At 39.6% G+C, this 27,961-nt stretch overlaps 1 protein-coding gene across 2 annotated transcripts in view; it reads left to right on the plus strand.

Moving 5' to 3' along the window:
• Positions 1–5,646: 5,646 nt before the first annotated feature.
• The window catches only part of KIF5B (kinesin family member 5B), a 32,041-nt gene continuing 9,726 nt past the window's right edge, over positions 5,647–27,961 (plus strand). The window contains exons 1-17 of one of the 2 annotated variants that reach the window (XM_048952286.1): positions 5,647–5,989; positions 13,725–13,812; positions 15,407–15,480; positions 16,082–16,186; positions 16,489–16,537; positions 16,820–16,875; positions 16,960–17,047; positions 18,400–18,524; positions 19,122–19,226; positions 19,657–19,802; positions 21,278–21,426; positions 22,718–22,911; positions 24,089–24,157; positions 25,118–25,324; positions 26,040–26,183; positions 26,932–27,117; positions 27,829–27,946. In XM_048952286.1, the coding sequence (XP_048808243.1) occupies positions 5,864–5,989; positions 13,725–13,812; positions 15,407–15,480; positions 16,082–16,186; positions 16,489–16,537; positions 16,820–16,875; positions 16,960–17,047; positions 18,400–18,524; positions 19,122–19,226; positions 19,657–19,802; positions 21,278–21,426; positions 22,718–22,911; positions 24,089–24,157; positions 25,118–25,324; positions 26,040–26,183; positions 26,932–27,117; positions 27,829–27,946 (2,029 nt within the window). In that variant the 5' untranslated portion in view covers positions 5,647–5,863. Of the gene's footprint in view, positions 5,990–13,724; positions 13,813–15,406; positions 15,481–16,081; positions 16,187–16,488; positions 16,538–16,819; positions 16,876–16,959; positions 17,048–18,399; positions 18,525–19,121; positions 19,227–19,656; positions 19,803–21,277; positions 21,427–22,717; positions 22,912–24,088; positions 24,158–25,117; positions 25,325–26,039; positions 26,184–26,928; positions 27,118–27,828; positions 27,947–27,961 lie in introns of both variants that reach the window. The other variant, XM_048952285.1, reaches the window with a different exon arrangement.

The raw sequence follows: 27,961 nt of genomic DNA on the forward strand, positions 1-27,961 counted from the left end.
GGTCATCTTTTTCAGCAGAACTACACTGAACAAAAATAAACATACTTTTTGCAACCATTTTGTGTGCACTCATGTATACCTGTGAAAAGCACCCGTGTCCTTGAACTGTCATAGATCTCAATGTTTTTGATGAACAAACTGAACAAAAACATCTAGTTTTGTTCATACTTTTGTTCTAGTGCTAGCTGTGCTCGAGCTAGTTTTTCAGGTCCTTCCCTAAGAAATCATCTAGACCTTCCCAAATACTAACAGCTTTCCAGCTTTACATTTTAAAACAACATAATTTTTTGAAAAGCTACACTAGTCTTTGCTTTTCCTTTGGTATCCGTGTATCCAAATTCAGAAAAACACACACATATTCAAACATATTTTTGCAAGTACCTGATGAACTCTTAATCACAGTGGAGGTGAAATGTCAGAGAAAATTCCATTGGGTCCATCACAATTTTTCAATCACTGAACATAAGATCTCACTGAATGTCCTATGCAAAACAAGATAGAAGCTCTCTCTCAAAAAGAAGGGACGCCACATATAATTTCTGACACCCTCATAGGAAATCACTGAAGACACTGTGATATGCTCTCAAGTACACAATATAAAATAGCAGTAGAGTGACACATCATACTGACACATAATCATAGCACATAGGTGGATATTTCTTTGTCATTCAACCTCCTTTGCATTCCCTGCTTTCTCTGAGTCTGGGGTCTGAAGCAAGACAAATTAGCTATAACCTAGCTTGGATTATATTAGCGATGCTTTTTGGCACATAAAAGCACTTAGAATATTAAAGCAGGGTGACAGGGTGATCATATCAATGAGGACCTGACTGACACTTTGAAGGATACAAGATCTTTGGATCTATTCTTGACTGTGAAGTTCATGATGTAGCTTTTGTCCTTTAATTTTTACTTTTTTTTTTTTTTTTTTTTTTCCATGTACAAGTTAACAAATGAGCAGGGCTATATTTTCCAATGCAAATCTTTCATCCATATTTCTGCTACTTCTAGGCAAGGTTATTGGGATATACATGATCCTTAAGAAGAGCATTCCAGCATTGAAGAAAAAAACAAAACAAAATTGAAACTAAACTGAAAAGATGCAACTTAAGAATGACAACAAAGAGAAATGTTGTGCTGTGAATTCACTGACTCCAGAGTTAAGGCTGTCTTCCCTTTTACACTTCAGGTAGGGATACAGCCTGTTTCCAATGACATGCTAATCTTTCCACCCACTGAGTACTTGGCAGAATAATAATCTGTGATTTCTTTTATTTCTGAATGCAACCTGAGATGTCTGGTTATGATGTTTACAGCCACCAGTCATTTCAAATCAGGCTGTTGTGAGACCACCTATCAATACCGTATCCTGACAGCTGGATCAGTCAAGAACAATGTTTTTTGTCCTTTTTTACACCTTTGAATGCTATTTTATTGTGAAGCATGTCCTGTACATAATTTCTTTGCCTTTTAAAAAGCCTGGAAATTTCTCCATACTGCAACATACTGATACGAATTCTGCAGAGCAGCATCTCATTCAACTTATTTCTGCAGTATTTCATGATACAGACAGTGTCATGATCGTATTTTAGGCCCATTGCCCCTGCTCCTTGCACTGACCAAGCACACAGTGGCTACATGATGATGTCCCTCTGCGTGTGCCATTTGAGCACATCTGTGTGAGTTCCACATCTATTTGGTGACAGCAGAGTGAGGGATCACAGATCCCATTTGTGCTGCTGGAGGAGGTCCTGCAGTTGCCACAGACTTTTCTGCTTATTTCTTCTTATGTCCCTGAACTTGGATCTTCTGCCTTTCCTGTTCTATCCCAAATATTTTTTCTGTTCCTTCTAACAAGCCATACTCTTATCTGCAGGTGATATAAAGCAACTCCTTCTAGAACTCAATAAAGTCATAATCCTTACTATCAGCTCCAGCTTTCAGCTCAATTAGTGTAAAAGGAAAGCCTGCTGAACTGGAGCACAGGAGCTATTTTTCCAGTGTTTTTCTATGACACAGCCAGTTTGGAGCACTTTTAGATAATCAAAAGCACCAGAGCTCTGACATGATTTTCCCTAACAAATTTTCATGCTTAAATTCTCTGCTTTAACTGCTACAAATGTGAGAGTGTTCCCTTAGCAAACAATGCATATCTAACTGCACTCTTTGAAACAGCAAAGCCATGTCCAAATCTAAGACACAATCCAGTGGCGAGTTTAGAATGACTTATAAGCAATGGAAAGTGACTCACAATGGGGATTTATGATGGAATGACAAAACAGATGACAAAAATTTTTTATGGTTGAAAATATAAACGTGGTCCAAAAGGGTGTTCCTTCTTCTAGGAGAATTCAGAGTCAGTGCTTTAGGTAGTTAGCAAAAGTTTGTGTTAATTTGCACAAATTAGCTGAAATAAACATCAAAAATGTGGTTTCGTTCCCAGAGTTGTTTTGCTTTTAATTAGTCTAACACTGTTACAAGTAATCAAATATGATCGTGGTGATTAGGAAGAAACTAGAGGTTTCTCTGAGTTCTGTGCATCTCTTGCAAAACAAACAAACAAAACCTGGTTCTTAGAACCACTGGTATTTATAACAAGAAGGTACTGTTGCAGTTGCATCCTCAAAGCATGTTTCAGCCTTTCAGATCATCTAAAAGCCTAAACCTGCCTGGGACAGGAGATACGTTCCACATCATACTATTTATTTGAATGAAAAAAGGCTTTACAATTTCATAATTGAATGAGAGTTTCATATAATCCAGTTTGACTGCAGTGATATTTCATGACACTAAATTTTATCTGCCAACTTTCTGCTAATCTCAGTAATTTATTTATCTGTTCTGTTCCAAAAGCTGAATTGTCTGCTCACAGACTGTTGGTAGAGACTCTAAAATGTATTTTTAAAAGCTGCCTGAACCATAAGATGTTACTTTTAATTACACATTTCCAGTGTCAGGCAACGTCACTAGATTTCACAAAACATCCTAATAGCCTTTATTACAGACAGTGTCACAAACAACAACAAATTGTCCTACTACTTTTGTCCTTCAAATTGATTTGCAAATTCAGAATAAATTGAACCTGGACACACTGTAATTCCACCACAGTCATATACGGTATTTTTCTAGCACAGTGCAAATTAAAATGAGAAGAGCCCTTGTGTTTGCATTGGGAACACTGAACATCAACAAGTACTGGTAAAAGAATTCAGTTCCTTAAAAGGCAGGAGGAAACAGCTTTAATTTGTTTCCCTGCAAACACCTGGTTTAAAGATCTGTTCAACTACGTAATATTCTTTTAAGGTCAAATCAAAATAATTTTCACTCTGCTGAAGCAATTGCAATGGTTAATTCATCATCACCCGGATACAGTTTCACAGCAAGGCTCAGGTTTGCCAGTTCTCTTTCCTTAATGTGCTTTTATTGCTGGGAAAGACCAGAGATCTAAAGGAACTACTAATCATAAAAAAACTTCTAGAGGTTTATTGCACAGATCATACATTGCCATATAGCGTTTCTTTAGAAAACGTATTTAATGTATAAGGTCACAATGGGCTTAACTGCTAAATAGGGAAAAAAATCAATTTTTTTTTCTTTTAAACAATCTTAATCTAAATCACAACAAATGTATAGTATAATGGAACAATTGAGAAGACTGTAAATGCACTTCCAATCAAAAAAGCAGCTAACTGTAACTGTAGGGGAAATGTCAGGTGAAGGACTGAATTGGTGGTAGAACATCTGCTAAGGGGTATGGCTAGCCTAGGGAGCAATGGAAAACATTTGCACCTGTGCTCTCCATCAGACCAGAAGGGGTGGACCCAGAGTCCATCTTGGGCCAGTCACTAAAGGGAGAGCATCTCTTGGACCTAGGCTGCTTCCTGTGAAAGAGTATTGCGTAGTCAGAGAACGCCTTCACCAGCTGGGTGAGTGAGTTTTGGTCTTCTTTTTGAACATGAATGTTGGCCTAACTGCAAATGCTTTGCCTGGTGTCACTGAGGCACTCTGTCACAAGCAATTTTGCTTCTTTGTAAGCAGAACAGTGACAAAATGAGAAAGTTACCAAGATGCTTGATCTCTGCTCTTTTGTCCAGAATGTGACACCACATCTTTAGACATGAGTTCAAGGCTGTTATTTTTACATGCTAGAACCAACAACAATAACACTGTCCTCTTTGAGCATGCTGCATTGGATCAGATTTAAAGTAGGTCATGTAAAAGAAGGGGTGCTGAATAGTTTGAACTTCTGTTCCCTGAAGAGAAACTTCATGAATGCCTGAAATGGACAACAGAAAATGCATGTTTAGTTTAACAGCTCATGTAGGAAGGTATCCCATAGCCAGGATAAGAGAGACCTTCAGTCATTCTCCTGAGTTTGTATAGAATCAATAGACTAGAACTAAGCAGTTTTGTCAACACAGTTGACGCATCCAGGTATTTTCTTGTTTCAACATATTTAAGTCACTAACTTCCTATTCATGAATCATTATTCTTTGTGAAGTTTGCTGTTTCAAAGGTAAGCAAGCCCAAGCATTTATTTCCTTACAAATCACATCCTGGTGAAGTTTCTGCCATACTGAGATGTTCTTACACTGCATACTGTATGTCAGTAAGCAAACACAGCTAATGCTATGGCCCTCCTTGGTTATAAAACAACACAAGCTGTACATTTCTTAAGTAGACTAGGATAAAGGATGTCTTAGCAGCTGGAACGTTTCTGGAACTAATAACCATGGAATTTTGGTTTTACAGCCGGCGCTTGTTTTTCTTGTTTTCCTCAGGAACAAAAGTGAATGAATTGGAAAAGCAGTAAGGACAAGGTTACATGTCCTCCATAATAATAATGAGCTCCTGTCAGAGGGAATCTGAGAGGATCCAAATCCCACAGCTGTGTAACAGCCTTTGCTATGCACGAAACTACTCTTTGTACTGGAGCTTAAGGAATGCCCCGTGGATGCAGCTCGACTGTGAGGCAATTTTCTGTCCCGTGTTGCAGTTTGGAAGCTGTGCTCACCTCGCACCTGTCCTGCTGACAGCACGCCACTCACATCCCCACGCTGTAAAAGGCTTTGGCGACGTAGGCTGCTTGATTTCAGACGGTCCCTATTAAAATTCATATTTTTCCCTTGTTAATGAAAAAGCGAGTGCCTTTAAGAGAAGCACGTTGCTATCTAAGTAATTCTGACCTGGTATAACGTACGAACTTCAGGAGAAAAAAGGCCCCTCTATTTATTTCAACGCCATTTGAAAAGTTTCCAGCATAAACCTCGGTTTCTGGCAGGCAGCAGACCTGAGTTGCGGGTTCGTTCTGCACCCGTTTGATCTTTCGCGCCCCATCCGTGCGCGCGGGCAGCTCCCAGCCGTTAGCACCGCCCAGCACGCGCTCGCTCACAGCTGCGGCTGCGCCGCGCGGCCCGGCCAGGAGAGGCGGAGGCCTCGGGCACGCCCCGTCCCTGGCCCCGCCCCCTCGCACGGCCGCGCTCCCTCGGGTGTCCCGGCGGCTCGCGGCAGCGCCCTCCCCGTCAGTGCCGCCGCGCCCGCGCGGCGCGCCCCAAGCGAAAGGGCGGGGCCGGGCTCTGCAGAGGGTGACGTCACCCCTCCCCGCCCCGCGCCGGCCCCGCCTCCGCCCGGCGAAGTGGGGGGGGTCGGTCTCGCCGGCTGCGGCGCCGCCATGGCTGCCATATTGGGGAGGAAGTGAAAGCGGGAGGCGGCGGCGGCGGCCGGGAAGGAGCCCTTTTCTTTTCCCTCCTGCTCGGGCGGACGCGGGCCTCCCGGCGGCGGCAGCGCGGCGGCTGGCGGAGCCGCGGAGCGGGCGGCGGCGGAGCTGAGCTGAGCGCCCCGCGGGCGGCGGCGGCGGCCTAAGATGGCGGACCCGGCGGAGTGTAACATCAAAGTGATGTGTCGCTTCAGGCCCCTCAACGAGTCCGAGGTGACCCGCGGCGACAAGTACGTCGCCAAGTTCCAGGGCGAGGACACCGTCGTCATCGCGGTGAGCGGGGGGCGGCGCTGGGCGGGGGGCGCGGGGTCGGCGCGGCGTTGGCGCGGCGGGGCGGGCGCGGGCTGAGGGGCGGCCGGGCCGGGAGGGAGGCGGCGGCGGAGCGTTGGGAGCCGGAGCGGAGCCCTCGCACGGCGCATGCAGGTGTGGGTGCTGGAATGACGTACCGCTTTTTAGAGCGAGTTAGGAGTGCTGATGCACCGCTCCGTGCGATTTGTCCATTAAATGTGGAATGCCGCGAGTCTGCAGCCGCGTGAAGGGTAGCGGGCTTATGAAATAGAGGTGACCAGGGGCTTTTCTCAGCTGGTAGATCGCTATGGTCGAGTACGTTTTTCAGTTTGTACAGGTAAAGTTCTCAGCAAGGATTCCGAGCCTGGAAAACGGAGGAATTAATTGGAACTCATGATCTCACTTCAGTTAGTGAGCGTTCATTCATTGTGACAGCAAATGTTCTCTTCAAATTAAGGGCAGTTTTAGAAATCTTGATGTCTTCTGACTTTCTAACAAGTAATAATTCTGCACGTCTTCTCAAAGTACTTCATGGACTGGAGGAGGAAAAAAGAAGTGACGCTGCTTATGTACCCTAAAACGCTTGCTCTTAAAATACACTGAAAGTATCTAAAACATAAATCAGGCTGAGCTGGCACTACATCTGTGTAAAACAAAAACAAAACAAACAAACAAAAACAAAACAAAAACAAAAAACAAACAAACAAAAAAACCAACCTAAAAGTATATAAACAAAAATAATATATAAATAATAATAATGTAATAACATATAAAAACAAAAATATATATGTCCTGCAGTTGTCCCAGGGCAAGAACTTGCTATGTGTGGAAGAATAAACTTCCAAAGCTGGTACATTTGTTAGCAGTGACAATACATGAGCTCTGTTTCACAAAATCTTAATATGTAGGATTGTTGTTCTGTACGTTTTAGTTTTTATAGTAATGAATGTGATGCAACTGATGTTCTTGAAGTTGGAACTTCATTTTTCTTAAACAGTTGAAGCACTTACTGTAACCTGTAGACTTTTTTATTATTATTATTATATTTTTTTTTTTTAACAAACTGACAGATTTTGCAAAGTCTTGAACTTTCTAAGAGAGCAGCATAGTCAGTTACCCACCTCTTGTGCCTTCTGGAACTGCCAGAGGGCAGATGGTAACAGAAACAGTTCTTAGTTCTTCTTGTGAAACAGTTTCTAAAAACATTCCTCAGCTGTGCATTTGATTATTATCAGCTGATAGTTTCTGTATTTACTGCTGAAAGCCATTTTGGCTGCCTGCTGAACAGTACTTGAGGCACTTCTGTAGCTGCTTTCCTTAGCTGCCTTGTCTTGAGCAGCCTGAAGGGCTTCACCTTCTTGTGCGCACTTGGTCTGTGCTGAAGCAGGGAAGGCTTCTTTAACAGTATCTGGGAGTTGCCTGGAATGGTAAATAGGAGCTGAAAACTGGGTGACTGCAGAAGGAGCGTTTGTGACAGACTGCACATCTGACTCCTCTGTGGAGGCGGCTGGGGAAGGAGATCGGTGACTACAGCCAAACCTTCTCCTCCTCCCTTCTTGGCTCCCTTGTCTCTGAGCTATCTGTCCTCCCTTCCCCCCTCTTTCCCTAGCCCCTGCTTAATTACTGACGTGGCTGTCTTTCTCCACAAGGGAGTCGGTTTGATTTGTATTAGATAAAACACTTTATTGTAGCTAGGGCATAGGAGCAATGTGAGGAGACAAGTCAGTCTGCTTGAAGAGCAGACCTTGGAAACAAAGTACTGACTTTGCACCACTTGGCATGTTTGTCTTTTTTAAACCAGTAAAAACCTTTTAAATCATTAATTGAGGATGCGTCTTTCCATTCAAACACCTTACTGAGTATTTTTGAATGGTTCTTTCAGCTAAGTAAATACAAGGGTTCTGTTAAAATAGAAAATGGGGTCACTTGTTATTGAGTATATGATGTTTAGGTTAAATATGGCAAGTCTCCTTATATGCAGAAGTTGATAGCAATTTACTCATGAATTTCAGGCTTTTGAGTACAGCGGAATGTGGAGGAATAGCAAACTTACACGAGTATGTTCTTTATTTTTTCGAATGTGAGAATTTGCTTATCTTAAAACTACTCAAAAGATGAATTGCTGAATACAGTCACACTTCCTCTTTTTGAACTGATGCCTAAACTGAAAACAGGGCTGTTGAATGATGGAAGTGGTGAAGTATTCTGGATACTCACCCAAACATCCGTATCCCTTTGTCTGCCCTCCAGATATTCCATGTAGCAGTCATGGTGCATTGGTTATTTCTGTGATTATTAACACAAAAGAACTCTGCCTGCCTGTATTTTCATATTTCTTTGGAGTGAGATGTAGCCCCTGTGAAGAGTTTGAGAATTTCAGCTTTCTTTTTCATTGTCTTCTAAACTAATACTGAATAGCAAATGAGAACAAGGCTATGTGTCACATGGAAATAGATTAATGAAGATCACTTGCTATTACTGGAGCTTTTGGCAGTAGATTATTCAAAATGAAAATGTAATTCACGTGCATTGCTGACAGAAAGGTGCTGACCCACATAAGTCGAAGAAGCAAGGAATGTTCTTAGAACAACTTTTAATTGCTATTTTGCTAGTGTGAAAGAAAGCACAATTAGAAGTACAAATAAAAGCACTTGATGCCTAGATTGCAGCTGCAAGCGTGAATGACTAACAGCAATGAGAAGCTGAAAAGACTGTATTCCTTCAGTGATTTTTCTTAATCTTTTTGTCTCCTGTGAGATGGTGGATGATTGAGAAGTTTTTCAGCTGTTGCTGTGATGATTTAACAGAAAGCAAATGTTCTAGCTTGTTTGAAGGACAATTATACCTAGTGGCTACATATCAGTTGTTTGAAACACCTCACTCATCTCTTCTTCTGTTCTGAAACCCAAGGACCATTTTTATGCCAGCAGCACTTTTCTCTTTAGAAGAAACAGTAAAACCAAGGTTTTGCTGAAACTTTCTGCAGAACTGCTATTTTCATGCTGGAAATTGAGTTTTCAGTAACTTCTGTGTGTGTAGTTAACACTCCATCCATAACAATAAATAAACGGTGCAATTCAAGTATCAGCATGAATAATCTTTACAATACTTGCACAGAAATAAGAAAAATAAGGCAGAAAGATTTGGAGATTCACTGACTGTTCTGTCTCAGCTGCGGTTGTTTGTGCAAAGCTAAGAAGGCACTCTGCTAGGTGTGTTCAGGTGGTAATTCCTTCACTTAGTAATAGGAAGAACTGAGTCAGGCCGTTGTCTTCATACTTTCCAGGGACTGTTCACTGAGGTTTTTTTAACATGTTTTGTGCTGATAGGAAGAATGTTCTTTATTAAAGATGCAAGGCAGAAGGTAAGCCCTTTACTTCTTGCTTCAGCCTCTTGTAAGTTAAGCATGGATAGCTGTGATGTTGTTTTAGCAGTCCATTCCAGTAAGTGGAGGATGATAGCTGGTCTTTAACTGCGGAACTCAGTACTTGAGCATAAACCCCATGTTAACATTCACGTCAGCCTGTGATAAATCGTGTTGGCAGAAGTGCTTTGTAGGGGCCGTGGAGGCACTGCGGAGTTCTTGCTGTGGTGCAGCATCCCTTCAGTGCTGCAGTTATGGGAACTGAAGTTATCCTGTGGCTGATAACTGGTCAGAAGAAATGCTAGGCTAGTCAGCGTTCTGCTTGTTTGCTTGATGTTTCTGGTGTCACTTATAGGTCATGTTAATTTCTTAATTGGGATTTAGTAAGATTTGCTGAACGTTTCTGGGGTATGTTAAAGCAGCCTCATATTACAGAAGTGATACTGCCACCACTGCAGGCACCTTCTGGTAGTGCTGCCTGGGCCTCTTGTGTGTTCATGGCCTTCACGTCATCTGATCGTTGTACTCCTCGGGGAAGAAAAGACAGACAGTGCAGGAAAAAATATCCAGCGCTTTAATCTTTCATGATTAATCCCTTAAAAGATAATGACCAGACTTTCTGGGGTGAGTTAATCTAGGTAATGCTATTTTGGCTTTGTTTACAGCAAAAAGTAAACTATTAAAAAAGAACAGTGATAAGATGTAGTATTGCGGTTGTCAGTCGTGTGAAACAGCGCTAAATGTAACTTTGTGTTCTTAAAACATGATTATCTTGGAACCTGCTCAGTTAAACCTGCTTGGTTTACACAATTGGGTTTTTGAGTGAAGTTGTGTTCTAGATTCATCTGGAGAAGTATAATGTTGAGAATAGGTAAACAAATATACCACTTTTTTTTTACCCCAAAATGGGAAATAACAAGTGGTGTAAGCAGCATCATTCATAGGTGTTCTTTAGGTTGGAATTACTGCATTTTGTATTTGCATTGGTAGCAGTTGTTGAGGGGAATTGATCTTGTTTATTTATACAGTGACAGCTGCTGGGCATGTGACAAATTCCAATTAAAGGCAATATTGCCTGAGTGAAGTCTTTGCAGTTTAGCTCTCTGTTCTTACTAATCTATGGCAATTGTCATGTATGCTATTCTTCAAATCAACGTTTTGTAAACAAAAAAAGGCAGTAATTATACAACATGCTTTATCTCTGTTCTTTTATGAGACCATCTAAATGCCTATTTGCAAGTAAATAATCCAGAAGTATTCTATGTGTAGGGATTGCTGTTGAATTAGTAAATGTAATTTTCTCTTTACACAAATAGTAGTGTAGTTCAGTCAGCGTTTGCTTGCCTGAAGAGTAGGTGAGAAAAACCACCCATCTTCAAAACAGCATTTAAAAACATGCAGAAGGAGGGCATTGCCAGAGCGTGCTGCAGATACCCATGGACTGCAGGGTAGCCTAGCCCAGGTTCTGCCTGCTTTGCCTTCTGAGCAAGCTGTGTCCTCCTGTACTGGAAACCAGGCTGGATTGGTTGGTTGGTTTTTGTTGGATTGCTTTGAGGGGAGTAAAGATTTGCTACTAGATGGTGGAGTATCTACTGCTACTTCTGTAGTAGTACATAAATAGACTATAGGGTAAGTGTAGATATTAAAGTACGGATAGCATGCAAAGTGTTTGCACTTTAATATACTTTTCTGTTCTCATAGCTGTCGGTGCTCTGTTGGGAACAGCAAAGATGAGATATGTTGTGAACCTGTGTGAAAACAGTGAATGTTGTTAATGGTTGCTGTGTAAACTGTCAGAAGATTCTGCCCACAAACCTTTCCTAATGTAAATTAAATTGTTCATAATTTTAGGAAGTTGTAATTTAATTGGAATAATTATTTAAATATTTTCTGGAACAATAATTTGGAGCAGGGTTTGAGTTTTACAGGCTTGCTAATGTTACACTGATTATTTGCAGTGATTGTAGAATCACAGAATGGTTTGGAAGGGACCTTTCCAGACTCCCTGCCATGGGCAAGGGCGTGTTTCCCAAAGCTACATCCAGCCTGCCTTCCAGTGATAGGGCATCCACAACTTTGTGCAACCAGTTCCAGTGCTTCACCACCTCGCGAAGAATTCTTGTTCTATCCAATCTCTTCCAAGTTTAGAGCAGTCACCCCTTGTGCTGTCACTACACACCTTGGTAAGGAGTCTCTCCCTGTCTTTTTTTATGAGCCCCCTCCTAGTACTGGAAGGCTGCAGTGTGGTTTCCCCAGAGCCCTCTCTTCTCTAGGCTGAACAGGCCCAGCTCCCTCAGCCTTTCCTTTTAGGAGAGGTGCTGCAGCCCTCTGAACATCCTCGTGGCCTCCTCTGGACCTGCTCCTGCACTCCACATCTTTCTTGTGTGGGTGTCGTAGGCCTGGATGCAGTGCTGCAGATGGGGTCTCACAAGGCTGGAGTAGAGAGATGAAATTGCCTCCCTTGGCCTGCTGGTCATACTTGTCATTCTGCAGCCCAGCATACATATAAGCCAGCAAAGTGCCTTCTGGGCTGCAAGAACGCATTGCTGGCCCGTATCTTATTTTCCATCCTCTGTCCCCAGATCCTTGTCTGTAGGGCCTCTCTCAATCTGGGTGGATACTGGGGATTGCCCCAGCCCAGGCACAGGACCTTGCACTCAGCCTTGTTGAATTAATGTATTTCACATGGATCTACGTCTGAAGCCTGGCAGTGACTGCCTGAGGGGCATCCCTTCCCACCGGTGTATCAACTGCACCCTCCTCTCGGGCATTTACTTTTCCCTCTGGATTTTTCCAGTGGGCAGTGATAAACGTGATCTTCCATGGCTATTATTACGGGTAATAAGTGTTGTTTCAGTGTGTACACATATGCAGACAAACTTGAGCATGCGACAAGTGTGCCTCATGTTTGGGATGTGGATAGCTTGCAGTGTTGTAGAAGAGCTGCCTGGTAATGGTGAGGATGGAGGCTTTTTGAAGTTTTAGATGTTAGTGACAAAGAAAACTTAGGAGTGTTTTTTATGGTGACATAGACTTGTTACATAATGAGTTCTCAGCCTTCATTTTCTTACCTTGGGGATACTTGGGCTTGCTTGTTTGTATTCTGGTGTACATAGAGACCTGAGTTCCACCTATAGTGCATAAGGGTTTGAGGTGTATTTGAAGCTAGAATGAGTAATTGAGAAAGCCTGTGATTTCCCTACTGTGAAACAAATGTTCTGGCAGACTTCAGCACCTTAGGGATAGTTTCTGCCTGCTAGGTCTTGTGGCTTCTTGAGCATATTTACACAGTGAACTGTGTAATTATTTTCTTTTTTCCAAGAGGGAGCTCATCTGTCTGAATTTCAGGCTCTCTAAGCAGAGGGATATGCACTGCCTCTGAAAAGCTTTGTTTGGTGTTATGCTAGATGTTATTAAAAGGCAAATGGAAGGTCAGGCTAGGAAAGGGAATGTGGTGAGTGGGTGGGTAAAAGATGGAAGCTAGACTTGTTCTGCTGCCAGGGAGGCAGTCCCACAATATCCTTGGGGGAGGGGAGGATGATAATGAATTACACATAGGCCAAATGGAGCATTAACAGTTGCAGTAAGTTTAGGGGTAGAAACTGACTTAAGGCCCTTGTAAACCTCAGCTGTCCGCAAAGGTAATAAATCAAGCTCTAGAAATGCTAGGAGAATTTCAGCTTAATAAGATGAGCATAATAACTCATAACTTTATGGATTGTCAGCTTGTTACAGCTGTTACCAAATCCCACATTCTTTTCAAAAAGCTGTGTCAGAGCTTCCTCTTTCAGTGCTTTCCTAAAGAAGTCTATGAAAGTTCCCTTTCTCTAGAGTGGCCTTTTCCTTCTGCTTACAGAACCTTATTGTAGGGATATCGTGCGTGGGGAGATGTTTCTTGTGCTGACTGTAGGTGACCTGGATGTTCCCTTTGATTTGAGGTTTTTAACAAATACTATGAAGGCACATTGTGATGTGATGTAAGTTGGTTTTAATAATTTGGCTTTACCAAAGCAGCGGAGAAGAATAATGGGTTCTGAGATGTACAGACACTGGGCACTGGTTTACAGTGTAAATCAAGTAAGTAGAGGTCATGTAGCAGAGTAGTTATGGAAAACAATTTGGGTTGCACTTAAAAACCAAATATGTTTAATTCAAGGCCTTATTTGTAAGCAAACATGTAAAGACTTAGACACATACATAAGCTGATTTATCACTGCGTCCTTCAAGTGCTTAAAATAAAACATAAGATGGGACTGAGACCATGTAGGCTGCTTCTAAGCTATGTGAACTAACACCTCTCAGTGGTGCTTCCAGGGTCATCTTTTTTTTAATAGTTTTTTCTGATTCTTTTTACAGTCCAAGCCATATATATTTGACCGTGTATTCCAGTCAAACACATCCCAGGAGCAAGTGTACAATGATTGTGCTAAAAAGATTGTCAAAGGTAAGGTGGAACAAACTCTTTAATTACCAGGAAAAGCTTTATTTGTATGGGTTTTAATGTTGAAAACTGGTCCTTCTGTTGCTCCCTTTTACCTCCTATAAGTTTAATAGCAATCATCATGGTTCAGAATATGAAATCATCCTGTAGTTGAGGTGATATTATGTCAGTACTAAACCTGCTTCTCCAGTTTTTTGATGATATTTACCTGTTACTTTGTTTTTTTTTTCATATCTTTGCTGAAGGTTAAAACAGTTGGTCCTAAATTAATGAAAGATAGGCTTCTGTCTGTTTGAAAACAACTCTTATGAGTAGGTTGTATTTATTGGTGCCAGAAAACATCCTACAGTTACTTTTGTTTGGAAGAATGTAAGGTGAAAGGAAACTTGGGAAACCTGATGTTTGTTTTGTTTAACTTTGCTGTTACGAGTTACCTTATTTCAGTGCTGCTCAGTATTTCAGTACTGGCTCTCTAAACTTGAACCGTCCAGTTGGCTTTGTGGCTTCTGGGGATCATGTGTTCTAACAAAGAAGGTTGTACCAAAGTAAAGTATGGTAGCAAGGAGTTTGGTAATTCCCTCAAAATAAAATTGATCCATTTCTTAAGGAGATCAGTACAAGTTCTAACTGGTTCAGCTTTTAAAACAATCTTATCAAAGCCTTCTTAGGACTGCATAAACTATCAACAATTAGAAGCAAGAAGAACATTAGTGAAGTGTTGATGGTTTTTAGTAAATAGAAAAGTAAGTTGCTGTTACGAGTCCGTGCTGCTGCAGGTATTTAACTCTTGAAGACTTAAAGAGTAATCAGGATTAGATCGGAAGTTTTTTCCTTAAAAACAAGTTAACCAAGACTTGTATGTAATGTTGTCCCTTTCCTCCTCATCCTGCTTCTTCCAGCTGAACATTTAGTCTTAGTTTCTCTGGGTGGATTTTCTGTTCTGAGGTAGATCATGATGCTGAGGAGCTGTAGTGGTGGTACAGTTGTTATTATGGTTGTAATGGGAGGTGGACCTCACTGTTTGCAGTCTCTCATACTTGCTTGTGGAGTAGAAGTTTGCAGAATGGGATTTCACATTAACTGACTTGCAAACAAACCACAGTCCTTCAACCTGAAACTTAGAATTGATTTGTTCACGATTTAAAATGTAAGCTTATGGCCAAGGAGTAAGATGCTTGAAAACTGTAGAGTATCTCATTCTTTTAATCATCAGATACTCCAGCTGTACTGTGAGGGCAGCAAATAGCACAGCACATAGTACGATTTGTCTAAATGGTCAAAGGCTGTCTGTTTGACGTGGCAGTTGTATTGATTTCCTTCTTATTACTGACTCTGAAGCTGTGTTTTGCTGGATGAAGGAGCAGCTACTTCTAATACTTCTAATACAGCTTCTGAAAATGCAATCTGTAGCGACTGCATTAAAAGGAGTAAGGAAAGATGCTGCTGCCATCCTGTCCCAGAACCTGGTGTTGTAGCGCTTTTCAGTCACTGAATGGCTTAACTTGCTGAGCATTTTAGGAATTGCGTGCATTCTTTTTTAGTTGACTTTCCTTTAGGAGCAGGAAATCGGTCCTAATAAAATACTCTTTGTCTTTAGATGTACTTGAGGGATACAATGGTACAATATTTGCTTACGGGCAGACATCATCTGGAAAGACGCACACTATGGAGGTAAGGCAACTTAAAATTATTTTCTTTTAATGTCACATTCATCTCTTTTCACCAAAGTGGTGTAAATTTCTAGAGATAAGATGTTGGCTTGTTTTCATGAAATCGTAGAATAGTTTAGGTTGGAAAGGATCTTTAAAGATCAGTAGTTCCAACTGCTCTGCAGTGGGCATGGATATTTTTCATTAGATTAAGTTGCCCAAAGCTCCCATCCACCCTGAATTTGAAGACTTCCAGAAATGAAGCATCTGCATCTTTCATTTTCTTTTCCTTTCTATTACGAACTCTGGATACCCACATTATTTTTCAGATGTAAGAATGGCAATTACTGTATTTATTCAGCTATCAAAAGCAGGATGGAAAACACAATGTTGTTCATGGTAGATTTCTCATTGTTTTGTGTGAGGTTTTTGAGACTGTTCTTTTTGATCCTAGCAAGTGCTGGCACTAAGTGGATGGTCAAGAGCTTCCTTTGCAGATAAAAAAGAAGTGCATTTACCCACCAACATTTTAAAGCTAGCTTGTCTGACTTTTTATTCTGCCTTCAAATGCTTTGTGCTGTTGGATTCAGTATAAATGTTTTTTCATTCCCTTTTCTAATAAGGGGAAGCTTCACGACCCAGATGGAATGGGGATTATTCCAAGAATAGTACAAGATATCTTTAATTATATTTACTCTATGGATGAGAATCTTGAGTTTCATATTAAGGTAACCTTTTCTTTATTTTCTTTATGTATTCTATATTAAAAGTGGAAGTACTCTGTTGCTGAATGGGTGTTCCATATCTGTTATGAGTGCTTGTGAATTGGAAAATACAAGAGGTTATTTCAGATGTAACTGGCTTTTAAATACTTGAATCTTGTTTCCATTAAACATAGATGGTCACTATCTTGATAACTTGTGGCAGTGCTGTGTATTTTAGTTCATCCTCAAGTTTGTGAACTAGATGAGGCAGCATGTGAAGAGCTGAACATTCTTGCTTTCTAATGCTGTTTGTTGCACGCTTCTAGGTGTCGTATTTTGAAATATACTTGGATAAAATAAGGGACCTTTTGGATGGTAAGTCTCTTATTTACTTTGAGCATAGGAAGTAAACTTGGTAGAGAGATTTAAAGAACAAAAGCTTTAGAATGATGCTGAGATGTGTCATGTTAATAAGTAACCCGTCTCTGATACAGATACATCAAAATGAAAGAGCACATAGGTAATTTATACAATGCAGCTGTAACTGTTGTGATGGTTGCTTGATGTATGTTCCATTTTTTACTTGGATCTGTTGTAAATGTCTCATTCTGTAAAGAAGTCATACATACCTTAGCTTTAGAACTTTTTCTTTTCCAGTTTCAAAGACCAATCTTTCTGTTCATGAAGACAAAAATAGAGTTCCCTATGTAAAGGTATGTGTCATTCTGATAGTGTTTTGATCTTTTGCTTCCAATGTACTCCGTTTTCTTCTGGCTTATTGGTGTTTTGTTTTAAAGGGTTGCACAGAACGTTTTGTATGTAGTCCAGAAGAGGTTATGGATACTATAGATGAAGGAAAATCGAACCGACATGTAGCAGTTACAAGTAAGTGCTTTCCCTACCTGCTTTAGTGATTTGTCAGTTGCCTTTCTGACTTTTTAAAACGTACCATAAGAACAAGGGTGGTGAACTAAATTCACGTTGTTGAAAAGGCTTTGTGCAAACAGTTGTGACATGTCTTTAAGTACCAAGACTTTCAATGTATTTTTTGTTAATGTTGTTAATTAGGCTTTGATTGGAAAGAGGAATCGGAGAAGAGCTTTGAATTGTTGGAGCTCTTCAATAAGGGGTAGTGCAGAATCTTGGTTTGTGGAGTTTGTTCCAGTTACCCTATGAATGTGTAAGCAAGCCACTGTGACTCATCTACTGTTTGGCCATTTTATTGTAGCCTGTGAGAAAAGCTGATTGGGTTATATTTTCAGATGTGCTGCAGATATAAGTAGCATTCCATTTGTTTTGGCCTGAGGTGTGCAAATGAGTTGCAAGGAGTCATGTCATAGGCCTCTGAATTCCCCCCAAGGATTAGGATTAGGAGTTGTGTCTGTTTTTGAAATGCAGGCAAAATAAAGAGGAGGGAAGGTGAGATGCATGCAAAACATTGTTTCTATTTGAAGTGACTCTGAAATCTTTGAGAACCAAATTGTTTGTGAAGTTTGTCCACATATTTGTGTGGAAAGGGGGGGAAAAAAAAGGCATACAATAATAAAGAAAAATATATTTATATTCTTTGGTTAAGAGCTGGGCATAAGAAAATGCTTCCATTGAGGAAAGTCCTGCCCTTATATTTTTGAGGCAGTAAGGTTCTGAAATAGGGACCAGACTAACAAACAGAAAAGTAGCAGAAATTTGAATAGAGGGATATTCTTTCATGTTGATCTATTTCTGTGGTGCTGGTTAGCTTTTAAGCCTGTGAGAGATTTATAGACAAAAGGAAGAAGTAGGCAGACGTTGTTGTTCAGATTGCAGTCGGATCAGATTTTTGTCAATTCATTAAAATCATCTTTAAGGTTTGACGTGAATCTTTTACTGCTCACCTCTGAGATGAGACGTGCAGAATAAGCATTTAAACCAGAAAGGGTGGTGAGGAATTTTGGCTATGTACTTGACAGTTGCGCAGAAGGATGTGCTGCAAACAAAGTACTCTGCTAAATGTAAATGTGCTTTCTTTTCTAATATAGTAAATTAGATGTCAATCCATAGTTGCCAACTATGGATAGTGAAGTCTTTAATTAGATGGTACTATTGGTTATTGCCTTTTAGTTTTACTGTGTCATAGTGATACCATTGTATACTGTTTCATTAGCTTTGCATCTCTCGCTTTAGCAAGGTACTGTTTAGCCGAGTTAGATGGGTTGTACCATTATTTTTGACAAATTATATTTATTTTTTAATTGCAGATATGAATGAACACAGCTCTCGGAGTCATAGTATTTTTCTTATTAATGTAAAGCAAGAGAATACTCAAACAGAACAGAAACTAAGTGGAAAACTCTATCTTGTGGACTTGGCAGGTAGCGAAAAGGTAATGTTACATTCTTCCAGCTTTGAAAAGCAAAAAATCATTCCTTACAATCAAACATTTTACAGTAATATAATAGACTGCTCAGTTCTTATCTGTGAAGTGTTTTAACTTCAATTTTGAATTGTGATTTCTCAATCCTAGTCTTTATTGGCTGTTAGATATTATCTCTGAGCTGCTTTGCATTTCTTCACTGAGGGTTTGTAAATATGGAGAAGGTTGGGAAGTAGGCTAGAGTTCAGTTTCAGTATGTGAGCAGAGGAAAAAAAGGGTGTGTTGACTAGCCAGGTACTGGAATCAAGAGTCTATTTATGGATGTGGAATATCTACATTTTCACTTGATGGTGATACCAAGTTTTTTATTTTGAAGTACTGATTAACATTGTTGAAGTGACTGCTCACCTTGCTGTGTCATAGGATTGAAGAAGAGAAGGAAACATGTTCCATGCTGCTTATTCTATATTACTGTTATATTATGTTATTGCTGTCTTCTTTCACACTGTAATTTACCCATTTTAAGACCTGGTATCCAAGTTTTGTATTAAGTGTGGAAGGTGATTTTTCTGTTGTAACATTTAGTAATTTACTGAAATACTTTAGGTTAGCAAAACTGGAGCAGAAGGTGCTGTGCTGGATGAGGCTAAGAACATCAACAAGTCTTTGTCTGCTCTTGGAAATGTCATCTCAGCTTTGGCTGAAAGCAGTGTAAGTGTTCTATGGTTTGTTTTATGACCTGTTTTCGTACTTCAAGATAAAGGGTTTGTATTTCTGTACAGTATGTTATAGACAAATCTTTATTGGTCATAGTAATGTGCATGGAGTTACATCAACACATTGCAGTAATAAGGTTTTCTTGTACTGTGTTGTCATTGATAAATAATAAAGTTGCATTTAGTAGTAAGGGGCCTAAACAGAGGGAAAGCTTTGTGAGACTCTAGAAGTTACCAAGCATAGAAACAAGATTTTAGATCAATTGGTGTATGTTCAACTGAATGGTATATTAATTAAAGTAGAATTTAATCTCTCTTCCTAATGAAGTTATACCTAAGGAAAGCATAGCTCTTCAACAAAGTAAATAATATGGAGAAAAAAAACCCAAAAACATGACCAATTCTTTTAATCATTTTCTTGGTAGACGTATGTTCCGTATCGTGATAGCAAAATGACCAGAATCCTTCAAGATTCACTAGGAGGTAACTGTAGAACCACTATTGTTATTTGCTGTTCTCCGTCTTCATACAATGAATCTGAAACAAAATCTACTCTTCTGTTTGGCCAAAGGTGAGTATCATCTTAAATGATGAGAGAGACAACAGAATTTCCTAAGAGAATTTAAGTGCTGTGTATGTGCTGCACTTGTGTGCCTAACAATGACTGATAAAAGAAACCTTCTACAATAAACAAAGCGGTGAAGCTGTTCTTCAAGTATGTGGTTTGAGATCTCTAACTGATGCTGATTGCAAAAGTAAATGTACCTTAATATTTTGCTGTTACTAAACTAAGAAATAAAGGCAGTCAGGATTCCTAAAACAAATAATTTAGAGTATTTACTTTCTTCCTTTAGTTCTGCCATCATGAAAGCCATCAACATTTCTCTTATTTAATCTTTTTTTCTGTGTCTCTTTCATTGTAGTTCAACAACAGAATTTTCAGTTTTATTTATTTCAGTGATTTTTATTACAGAAGGTAGACTGTGTGACTTTAGAACTTGTTAAAAATCTGTTAAAATAAGGATATGAGTAGTTAGTAGGTGTGGAATCGTAACTGTGTTCTCCAGCAGTGGAATTCTAGTTTGATCTCCTTTTGGGATCTAGGAGATGCTTTCCTTGCAATATTTCTAGCATTCAGGTATGAGCAAGTGTCTTCCAGCTGTAGCTGTGTAGACTCAATGTCCCTTGCTCTTGAATATCTTCAGGAGTTGCTCAGGTAACCATAGTTGTCTGGTATTAACTGAGCTTTCTGGGGTTGTGAAGTTTCTGCTGAAACCTTTAGGTGTGGGAACTAAAGGTTAAGTAAATATTATGTAATTAGTAGGCAGTGATATACCTTTTGGTAGTAGTCACTCCCAGTGAGGCTTTGCAGAAATGTACAGGAGTCATGACGTTGGCAGGGATGGGTTTCTGTCTGCCAATAAGCTGCTTTTCTGTTTTCATCTTTTGGAGGGGATAATTCTTGGTAGGAAGTAATATGCAAGTTACTGATGTAAGCCAGGTACGTTGCTAACACAACTGCATGTTAGCTTTGTCAAGGCGTGTTAGTCCTCGATATTTTGTCTCTGAAGGTAGTGTGTTTGAGTGAGATTTGCTTGGCTGAATGTATCACCTGAATTAAATGCATCTGTACTTTGTAGCTCGTACACCTCTCCAGTTAATGCAGATCTAGTCGCTGGACTTTGGAGCTGTTCCTTAAGCTAGGTGATTTACATCCTGAAAGTATTATGCTGTCCATTAGAGAAACGTTTGTTGGGTATGGTAAATGCTAGTCTTTGTTCAAATCTGTACACCATCCCAATTCAAGTGAAAGTATACAGCTGCTTCTTTCCAACTCAGCTGGCTTGAGTTTTTTTTTCAGTCTTCTCTATGGCTGTTACATTACTGAGTCCATTAACAATTGTATCAATCCAACTGAAGAAACAGTAAGTGGGCACTGTGTAGAGATGAGCTTTTGGAAGGGGTTGGAGTTCTTTACACTTTCTACATTATTTTCTTTTTAAAAAAAAAATAGAACCTGTTTCAGAGATTTTTCTTTCTGTGTAGAGCAAAGACCATTAAGAACACAGTCTGTGTCAATGTGGAGCTCACTGCAGAACAGTGGAAGAAAAAGTATGAGAAAGAAAAAGAGAAAAACAAGACGCTGCGTAACACCATACAGTGGCTGGAGAATGAACTCAACAGATGGCGGAATGGTGAGAAGCAGTTTTCTTTGTTGTGCAGACTTCAGACAAGGAGATGCCGAATTACTCTTCAGGGTTCCAAAAATAATGAGGAACACTATGCCAAACAGTACAAAGAATACTAGTGCAATGATATTAGGCTGATGTTGAAGCTTACTATTTTTCATTGGAATTGGAACTACTTTAGTAATCACATACTGACAGAAATGTGTGCAAGTGTGTTGGTGTTAGGTTCTTCAGTGCCTGATTTTTTAGCAGAACTAGATTGAGGTACATTCTAAAAAACTTATCTGGAAGTAAAGAATATACTAACTGTAGTTGCAGAAACTGTGCAGAAGCTTCAAATTCAAACCGGTGTTGTAAGATTTTGTCCTCATTTATAATTCAAACGCTTCTATGGGCAAAAAAAAAAGAAATTGCTAACAGTACAAAATATGTGCCTGTTCTCTCTGAATGAATGAATTCTTTTGGACTGAAGCTACTGGCAAAATGCAAGATGAATATGAAATTGTAAATGTAAGATTTAAGGTATGGATGTATTCTGGAGTTTTCAGTTTTAGAAGATGATTTTGCCATCATACAAATCAGACAATTTGTGCACTGCATTCTAGTGTAAATCTGAGGGAAGAAATGAAAGGCCTCATTTAAGTTGGGTGAGATAGGATTTATTTATTTTTCCTCCTCCCTGTCTTATGTAGAGACCACACCTGGAATGTTGAGTGCAATTCTACCAGAATATTCACACACCATGCAGGAATGTTGGAAAGAGCCCATATCATTCAGGGGCTGCATAAAATGCTTTGTAATAAGACACCAAGGAATTTACTTTGAATTTACCAGAGAAGTGGCTAAATGTGTATGTGGTATTTTTTTTTAAATGTGAAGGTAGTAGAGTGTTCTCAGGAAAGTGTTGATGGACATAGAAACATACAAGTGTAATTGTGGGAATATTTTTAAAAAGCAAATCAGTTTAGCAGTAAATATGGCTACATATCATGACAAACTGCCAAAGAGGGGGGGGAAAAAAGGGTTTCTGTCAGCAGTACTAATTAGATGCTCTTCTGGAAGATATTTTGATGTAAGATTTACAGCCTACAGCAGAGTAACTGGCTGAAGTGTAACATTCAGTGATAAGCAGGATGTAGACTGGGTGATGGAGTAGTCATTTTTGCCATGGAAGCTATGAACTCGATCGCTTATTAACCATGGAGCTGTACTGTAATTAGGGAATAGATAATACTTGGAAGATGCTTCATGACCAAGTCTGCTAAAGATTCTTCATAAGTGTATTCCTCTATTTAAGGGGAGACTGTACCTGTTGATGAGCAGTTTGACAAGGAGAAGGCCAACTTAGAAGCTTTTGCAGTGGACAAGGATATTACTGTTATTAATGATAAGCCAGCTGCCACAATTGGAGTAACTGGCAATTTCACTGATGCTGAGAGAAGAAAATGTGAGGAAGAAATTGCCAAATTATACAAGCAACTGGATGACAAGGTATGCCTTTTTATATTTAACATAAGACCTCTTTGAAATGCATCTTGAAGTGCATTGTGTAATGCTTAATTTGCCAGTCTTCATTTGTTACTACAGCTTGTTTAAACTTTTGCCAGAAAGAGCTACTCTAATTCTAGAGTTCTGATTAAGTGATGTTCAGATGGCTTTATTCCATCCAAAATGAGCATCCTTTCTTAGGTTGCTCTTGCCCCTTTGCTGAAACTTTGCTGGAAAAAATTGTACTGAATGTAAAGGTGGGGTGGAAGACAGAGAAAAATAAAAGTTGAGAAGGAGGAGCTCATGAGAATCTCAACTAGCATTTGTGCTTCCTGGATGGTGACCATTCTTAGCTGGTTATTTGGATTAATTCTGCAGCAGAAGAAGGAAAATAATGAGTAAGCAGAAAAAGGTTAACTGGAGGGAAAAACTACTGTTTTCAAGTAAAATATGCTCTCGTTGAATACAATCTAAAATTGAAACAGCTGTACTAAATTTGGTGAAGAAAAAACTTCTAATTAAATCTGAATTGGTTTTGGAAGTTCAAAACAGACTGAGGAGGATTTGTAAAAGCACAGTCAGGAAAATGTTGTCTTTGGAGCACAGCATTGTGTACATCTGTTGTGTGCATGTATGTTTTTTTGCTTTTACTGCTTTGAGATCATAGAATCATAGAATCACCAAGGTTGGAAAAGACCTAAAAGCTCACCCAGTCCAACCGTTCACCTATTCCCAATAGCTCCCACTAAACCATGTCCCTCAACACAACATCCAGCCTTTCCTTGAACACCCCCAGGCTCGGTGACTCCACCACCTCCCTGGGCAGTCCATTCCAGTGCCTGACCACCCTTTCTGAAAAGTAATACTTCCTCATGTCCAGCCTGAATCTCCCCTGCCGTAGCTTGAAACCATTCCCCCTGGTCCTATCACTAATGACACGAGAGAAGAGGCCAACCCCCAGCTCACTACAACCTCCCTTCAGGAAGTTATAGAGAGCAATGAGGTCCCCCCTGAGCCTCCTCTTCTCCAGGCTGAACATTCCCAGCTCCTTCAGCCTCTCTCTCAGTTGTCCAGTCATCTCACAACATGGAAAGATCATATATCTGATGCTACCTTCTCATAGACTGTTTTTTCTCAGTGGTTTGTCAGTTTATTGAACACAGTCTTTCTTCAACTGCAGGATGAAGAAATTAATCAGCAGAGCCAACTGGTAGAAAAACTGAAAACACAAATGTTGGATCAGGAAGAGGTGAGTTTTGCTTTTGTACCTTTATTTTGCTTTTCTTTGACTCTCTGTCTGAGATATTCTTAATGGGCCAAAGTTTATGACTAGGAAGTAGGGTGGTGGCTCATTACTGTGCAGTGTTCTTTTTTAACCTGAATTGAAATGCTCTGCTTATTCATTCTTTCCACTTACACTGTGCTTTTGGCTACATCTACTTGAGTCTACTTGAGCCAGTCTACTTGAACCTTAAGTATCCATGAGGACAGAAGAAACCTGTGTGACCCACTGTAGGGATCCTGCATTAGCAGGGGTGTTGGACTCGATGGTCCTTTTCAACCTCTGCAATTCTGTAAAGTATTCAAAATATCAATGACATGTGAATACAAGTATAACTTAATTGCATGGGTAAACACCTATCAATTTTGTTTAACAAAGATGACAGATGCTACTTGTTTTTTAAAAGTAATAATTAAAAAACAAAACAAACAAACAAACAAAAAAAAAACAACTTGATGTGTTGGCCAAAAGGGAAAATGAGTTGAGAATGCAGAAAGTTGGAGCTGTTATTTACTCTATACTTGAATTGCATCTTTTCCAATTCTTCCTTTTGTCTAGCTGTTCTGCAGCAGCCAACTGTGTTGAAGTTATGAAAGTTTAATCACTAATTTGTGGACAGTTTTAGATTCATGAGAAGTATTCAGCAACTCTTTAGAGGACTTGCAATGTTTTGTGTTTTCATTTGCCACCTTAAGTGCCTTGGTCTGCTCTCATTTCCATTTTGCAAAGACTGTAAAAGTTGAAGAATTCTGGGTATAGGTGTATCTCATTGTACCTATGCTTAATGTCCTTACTTTGTTATGCTAGACACTATAAAAAAAAAAAAGTAGGTACAGACAGTTTCAGTAGATACATGAAGATTTCACTTATTAATGCATTTTTTTGTTAATAATTTGTTAATTTAAATAAATCTCATCGATGTTGTAGCTTCTAGCATCAACTAGACGGGACCAGGACAATCTGCAAGCTGAGCTGAATCGCCTTCAGGCTGAAAATGATGCCTCTAAAGAGGAAGTGAAAGAAGTGCTACAAGCTCTTGAAGAGTTAGCTGTCAATTACGATCAGAAGTCTCAGGAAGTAGAAGATAAGGCGAAGGAATATGAACTGCTTAGTGATGAACTCAATCAGAAATCGGTAGGAAAATTGATTGAATTGATGAGAATCTTCAACACATGGATTTTCTTGTCTTAGCTGTGTATCTTGAAGCCAAAGGTTTTTCTCAAGGAGAAAATGAGAGTTTAAATCTAGAGCTTGCTTAATACCAGAAAAAAACCTCCTGATTTGATCACTGGAATGACTGATACACTCCTTATATGCCTTTTTTTTGTACTCTCCTTCCTCCCTTTTGCATGAAAATCCAGGAATTCTTTCATGGTAGATATGTCCTGAAAGATTTCTTCCTGTGTCAAAATTTGTTTATATGTTTAGTGAAACTATTTGTGGAAACTGTGTTAGTCTTTTCAGTAGCATTCAGAGACTGCACAGTTTTGGTACTGATGTGTGTTGACAGAACTGAGAGATGGATATAGAAGTAAAATTAAGATGTTGTCATTCTCTGTCTGTCGCAGCAAACCCATGCAGTAACTATCCTCTGGCACCACTGGAATATTTCTGCTCTTTTAAAGCTGGTAAACAAAGAGCAGGCAAGTTTAGAGCACACAGGCTACTGAATTGCAGCTGCTGCAACCACAGCAGTTCAAACTAACTGCAAATCTGTTCTGGAGTAATAGTAATGCTTACAGGCTCCCAGAACTAGGTGCTGTGTTTTGATGTTGCAATATTATGTAATGTGGAAGTAGTTCTAAAAATGTATGCATTGTTTATTGAAATGTAATTATTTTTACTGCAGGTCACTTTAGCTAGTATAGATGCAGAGCTTCAAAAACTTAAAGAAATGACTAACCATCAGAAGAAACGAGCAACAGAGATGATGGCCTCCTTACTAAAAGATCTTGCAGAAATAGGAATTGCAGTCGGAAATAATGATGTCAAGGTAAGAATTAGTGCAATTTTTAGTGCCATGTATTGCACACACACACTGTGGATGGATAGGGTGAGGTTTCATCGTGCAGTAAAATAACCACCATAGGAAGCCTTATGTATTAATAAATTCAGAATTAGGTTATTTCTTGCTTTTTCTGTGAGTTACCAGGTCCCAAACAGAAATTGATTATGCAAACATGAGAGAGAGCAGGTATGATATTTGAAATAGTGTTTTCATTCATACTGTTCTTGGGACCATGACAGTTTCAAAGGTGTTGTCTTGGACCTACAGTGGCTACAGGGAGGTTACTTCCCTTAAAAATGGAAGATATTTCTGAAATAAAGTGTAATCTAGAGGATGACCATAGGACAGGAACTTAAGCAGTGCTGTAAGTGACAAATTACCTTTGTGCAAACAAAATAGCTCAGGAAAGGGAAACAAAAACTAACAGAATAATTATTTTCAAGAGTCTAGCTTAGATCAAGTAATGCTTTTTTGGTGTTAACCTGCAGGTGCAAGTTGCCAATACCTCAGTCAGGTTCATTAGAGTTAAGCTTGTAAGGGATGAGATATTAAAGGTAACCTTTTAAGCATGTTACACTTCCAGGTTATTCATGTAAGTTCATTTTGATGGCTGAGTGCTGTGATAACTGGTTTGGGTGGGCGCCAGAATGCTAGGCACTAAGTTGCTTTACCTCATCTTGAATTCTGTTTCTGTACCTAAGCTTTCTAAATGTGATTCCACAATTTTCAGCAGCCTGAGGGAACTGGCATGATAGATGAAGAATTCACAGTTGCAAGGCTGTACATCAGCAAAATGAAATCGGAAGTAAAAACAATGGTAAAACGATGCAAACAGTTGGAGGGAACACAGGCTGAAAGCAATAAGAAAATGGAAGAGAACGAGAAGGAGTTGGCTGCCTGTCAACTCCGTATCTCCCAGGTAAGTGTTTCTTTACAGAACTCAGCCTTATCCTTTGTATTTGTGCTTTTGAGTAATTGTGCAACAGGATGTTAGAATTTCCACAGTATGTTTGCAGCCTGATAATACTTCTGTAACATTTGTATTAATTACTAGGATCTTTATGTTCTCTGTCATGGGATCACTTACAAATACAGATCTCACAAATCTTGTGCTCTGCTCTAATGCATCAAGTTCAAAGTGGAAGAGGTAGCGTTAGCACAGTGACATTGCAGTAGTTTTACATGCACAACTGGCCATTTATTGTGGTTGTTAGAGAAGATGAGCGATGTGACTTCTAACCACCACCAACATTGTGATCACATGTGCAGTTTAATTATTTTGATTTGCATACAGATCATCTTTTATGAATAAGATGATGTGTGTTTCTGTGCAGTTTTCTAAATGCAGGAAGCCTCTTTCTGATCTGATAGTATTTAATATTCAAACACATCTCTTCTCCCTGCCAGAAAATGTACTTCACTCAATTGAGCAACGTGAATGCAAGATGTTCTAACAGGCTGTGTTAACAGACCTAGTTGTGTAGTCTTGTTCTTAGAGATTTAGTTTGCACCATTTTTATTTTGAGACCAGGTTGCTTGTTTAAAGAAATAAGTAAGAAATAAGGTGTTTGTATAGATGTAATTCCATGATACCTAGTTCTGAAGTAAATGCATCTTTTCATTCTACAAGCACGAAGCCAAGATCAAGTCATTGACTGAGTATCTTCAGAATGTGGAGCAGAAAAAGAGGCAGCTGGAAGAGTCTGTGGATTCTCTTAATGAAGAACTAGTTCAACTGCGTGCACAAGGTAAGAACAGTTTTT

The sequence above is a fragment of the Lagopus muta genome, chromosome 7 (genome assembly GCF_023343835.1).
Source record: "Lagopus muta isolate bLagMut1 chromosome 7, bLagMut1 primary, whole genome shotgun sequence".
In the NCBI taxonomy this organism is placed as follows: domain Eukaryota; kingdom Metazoa; phylum Chordata; class Aves; order Galliformes; family Phasianidae; genus Lagopus; species Lagopus muta.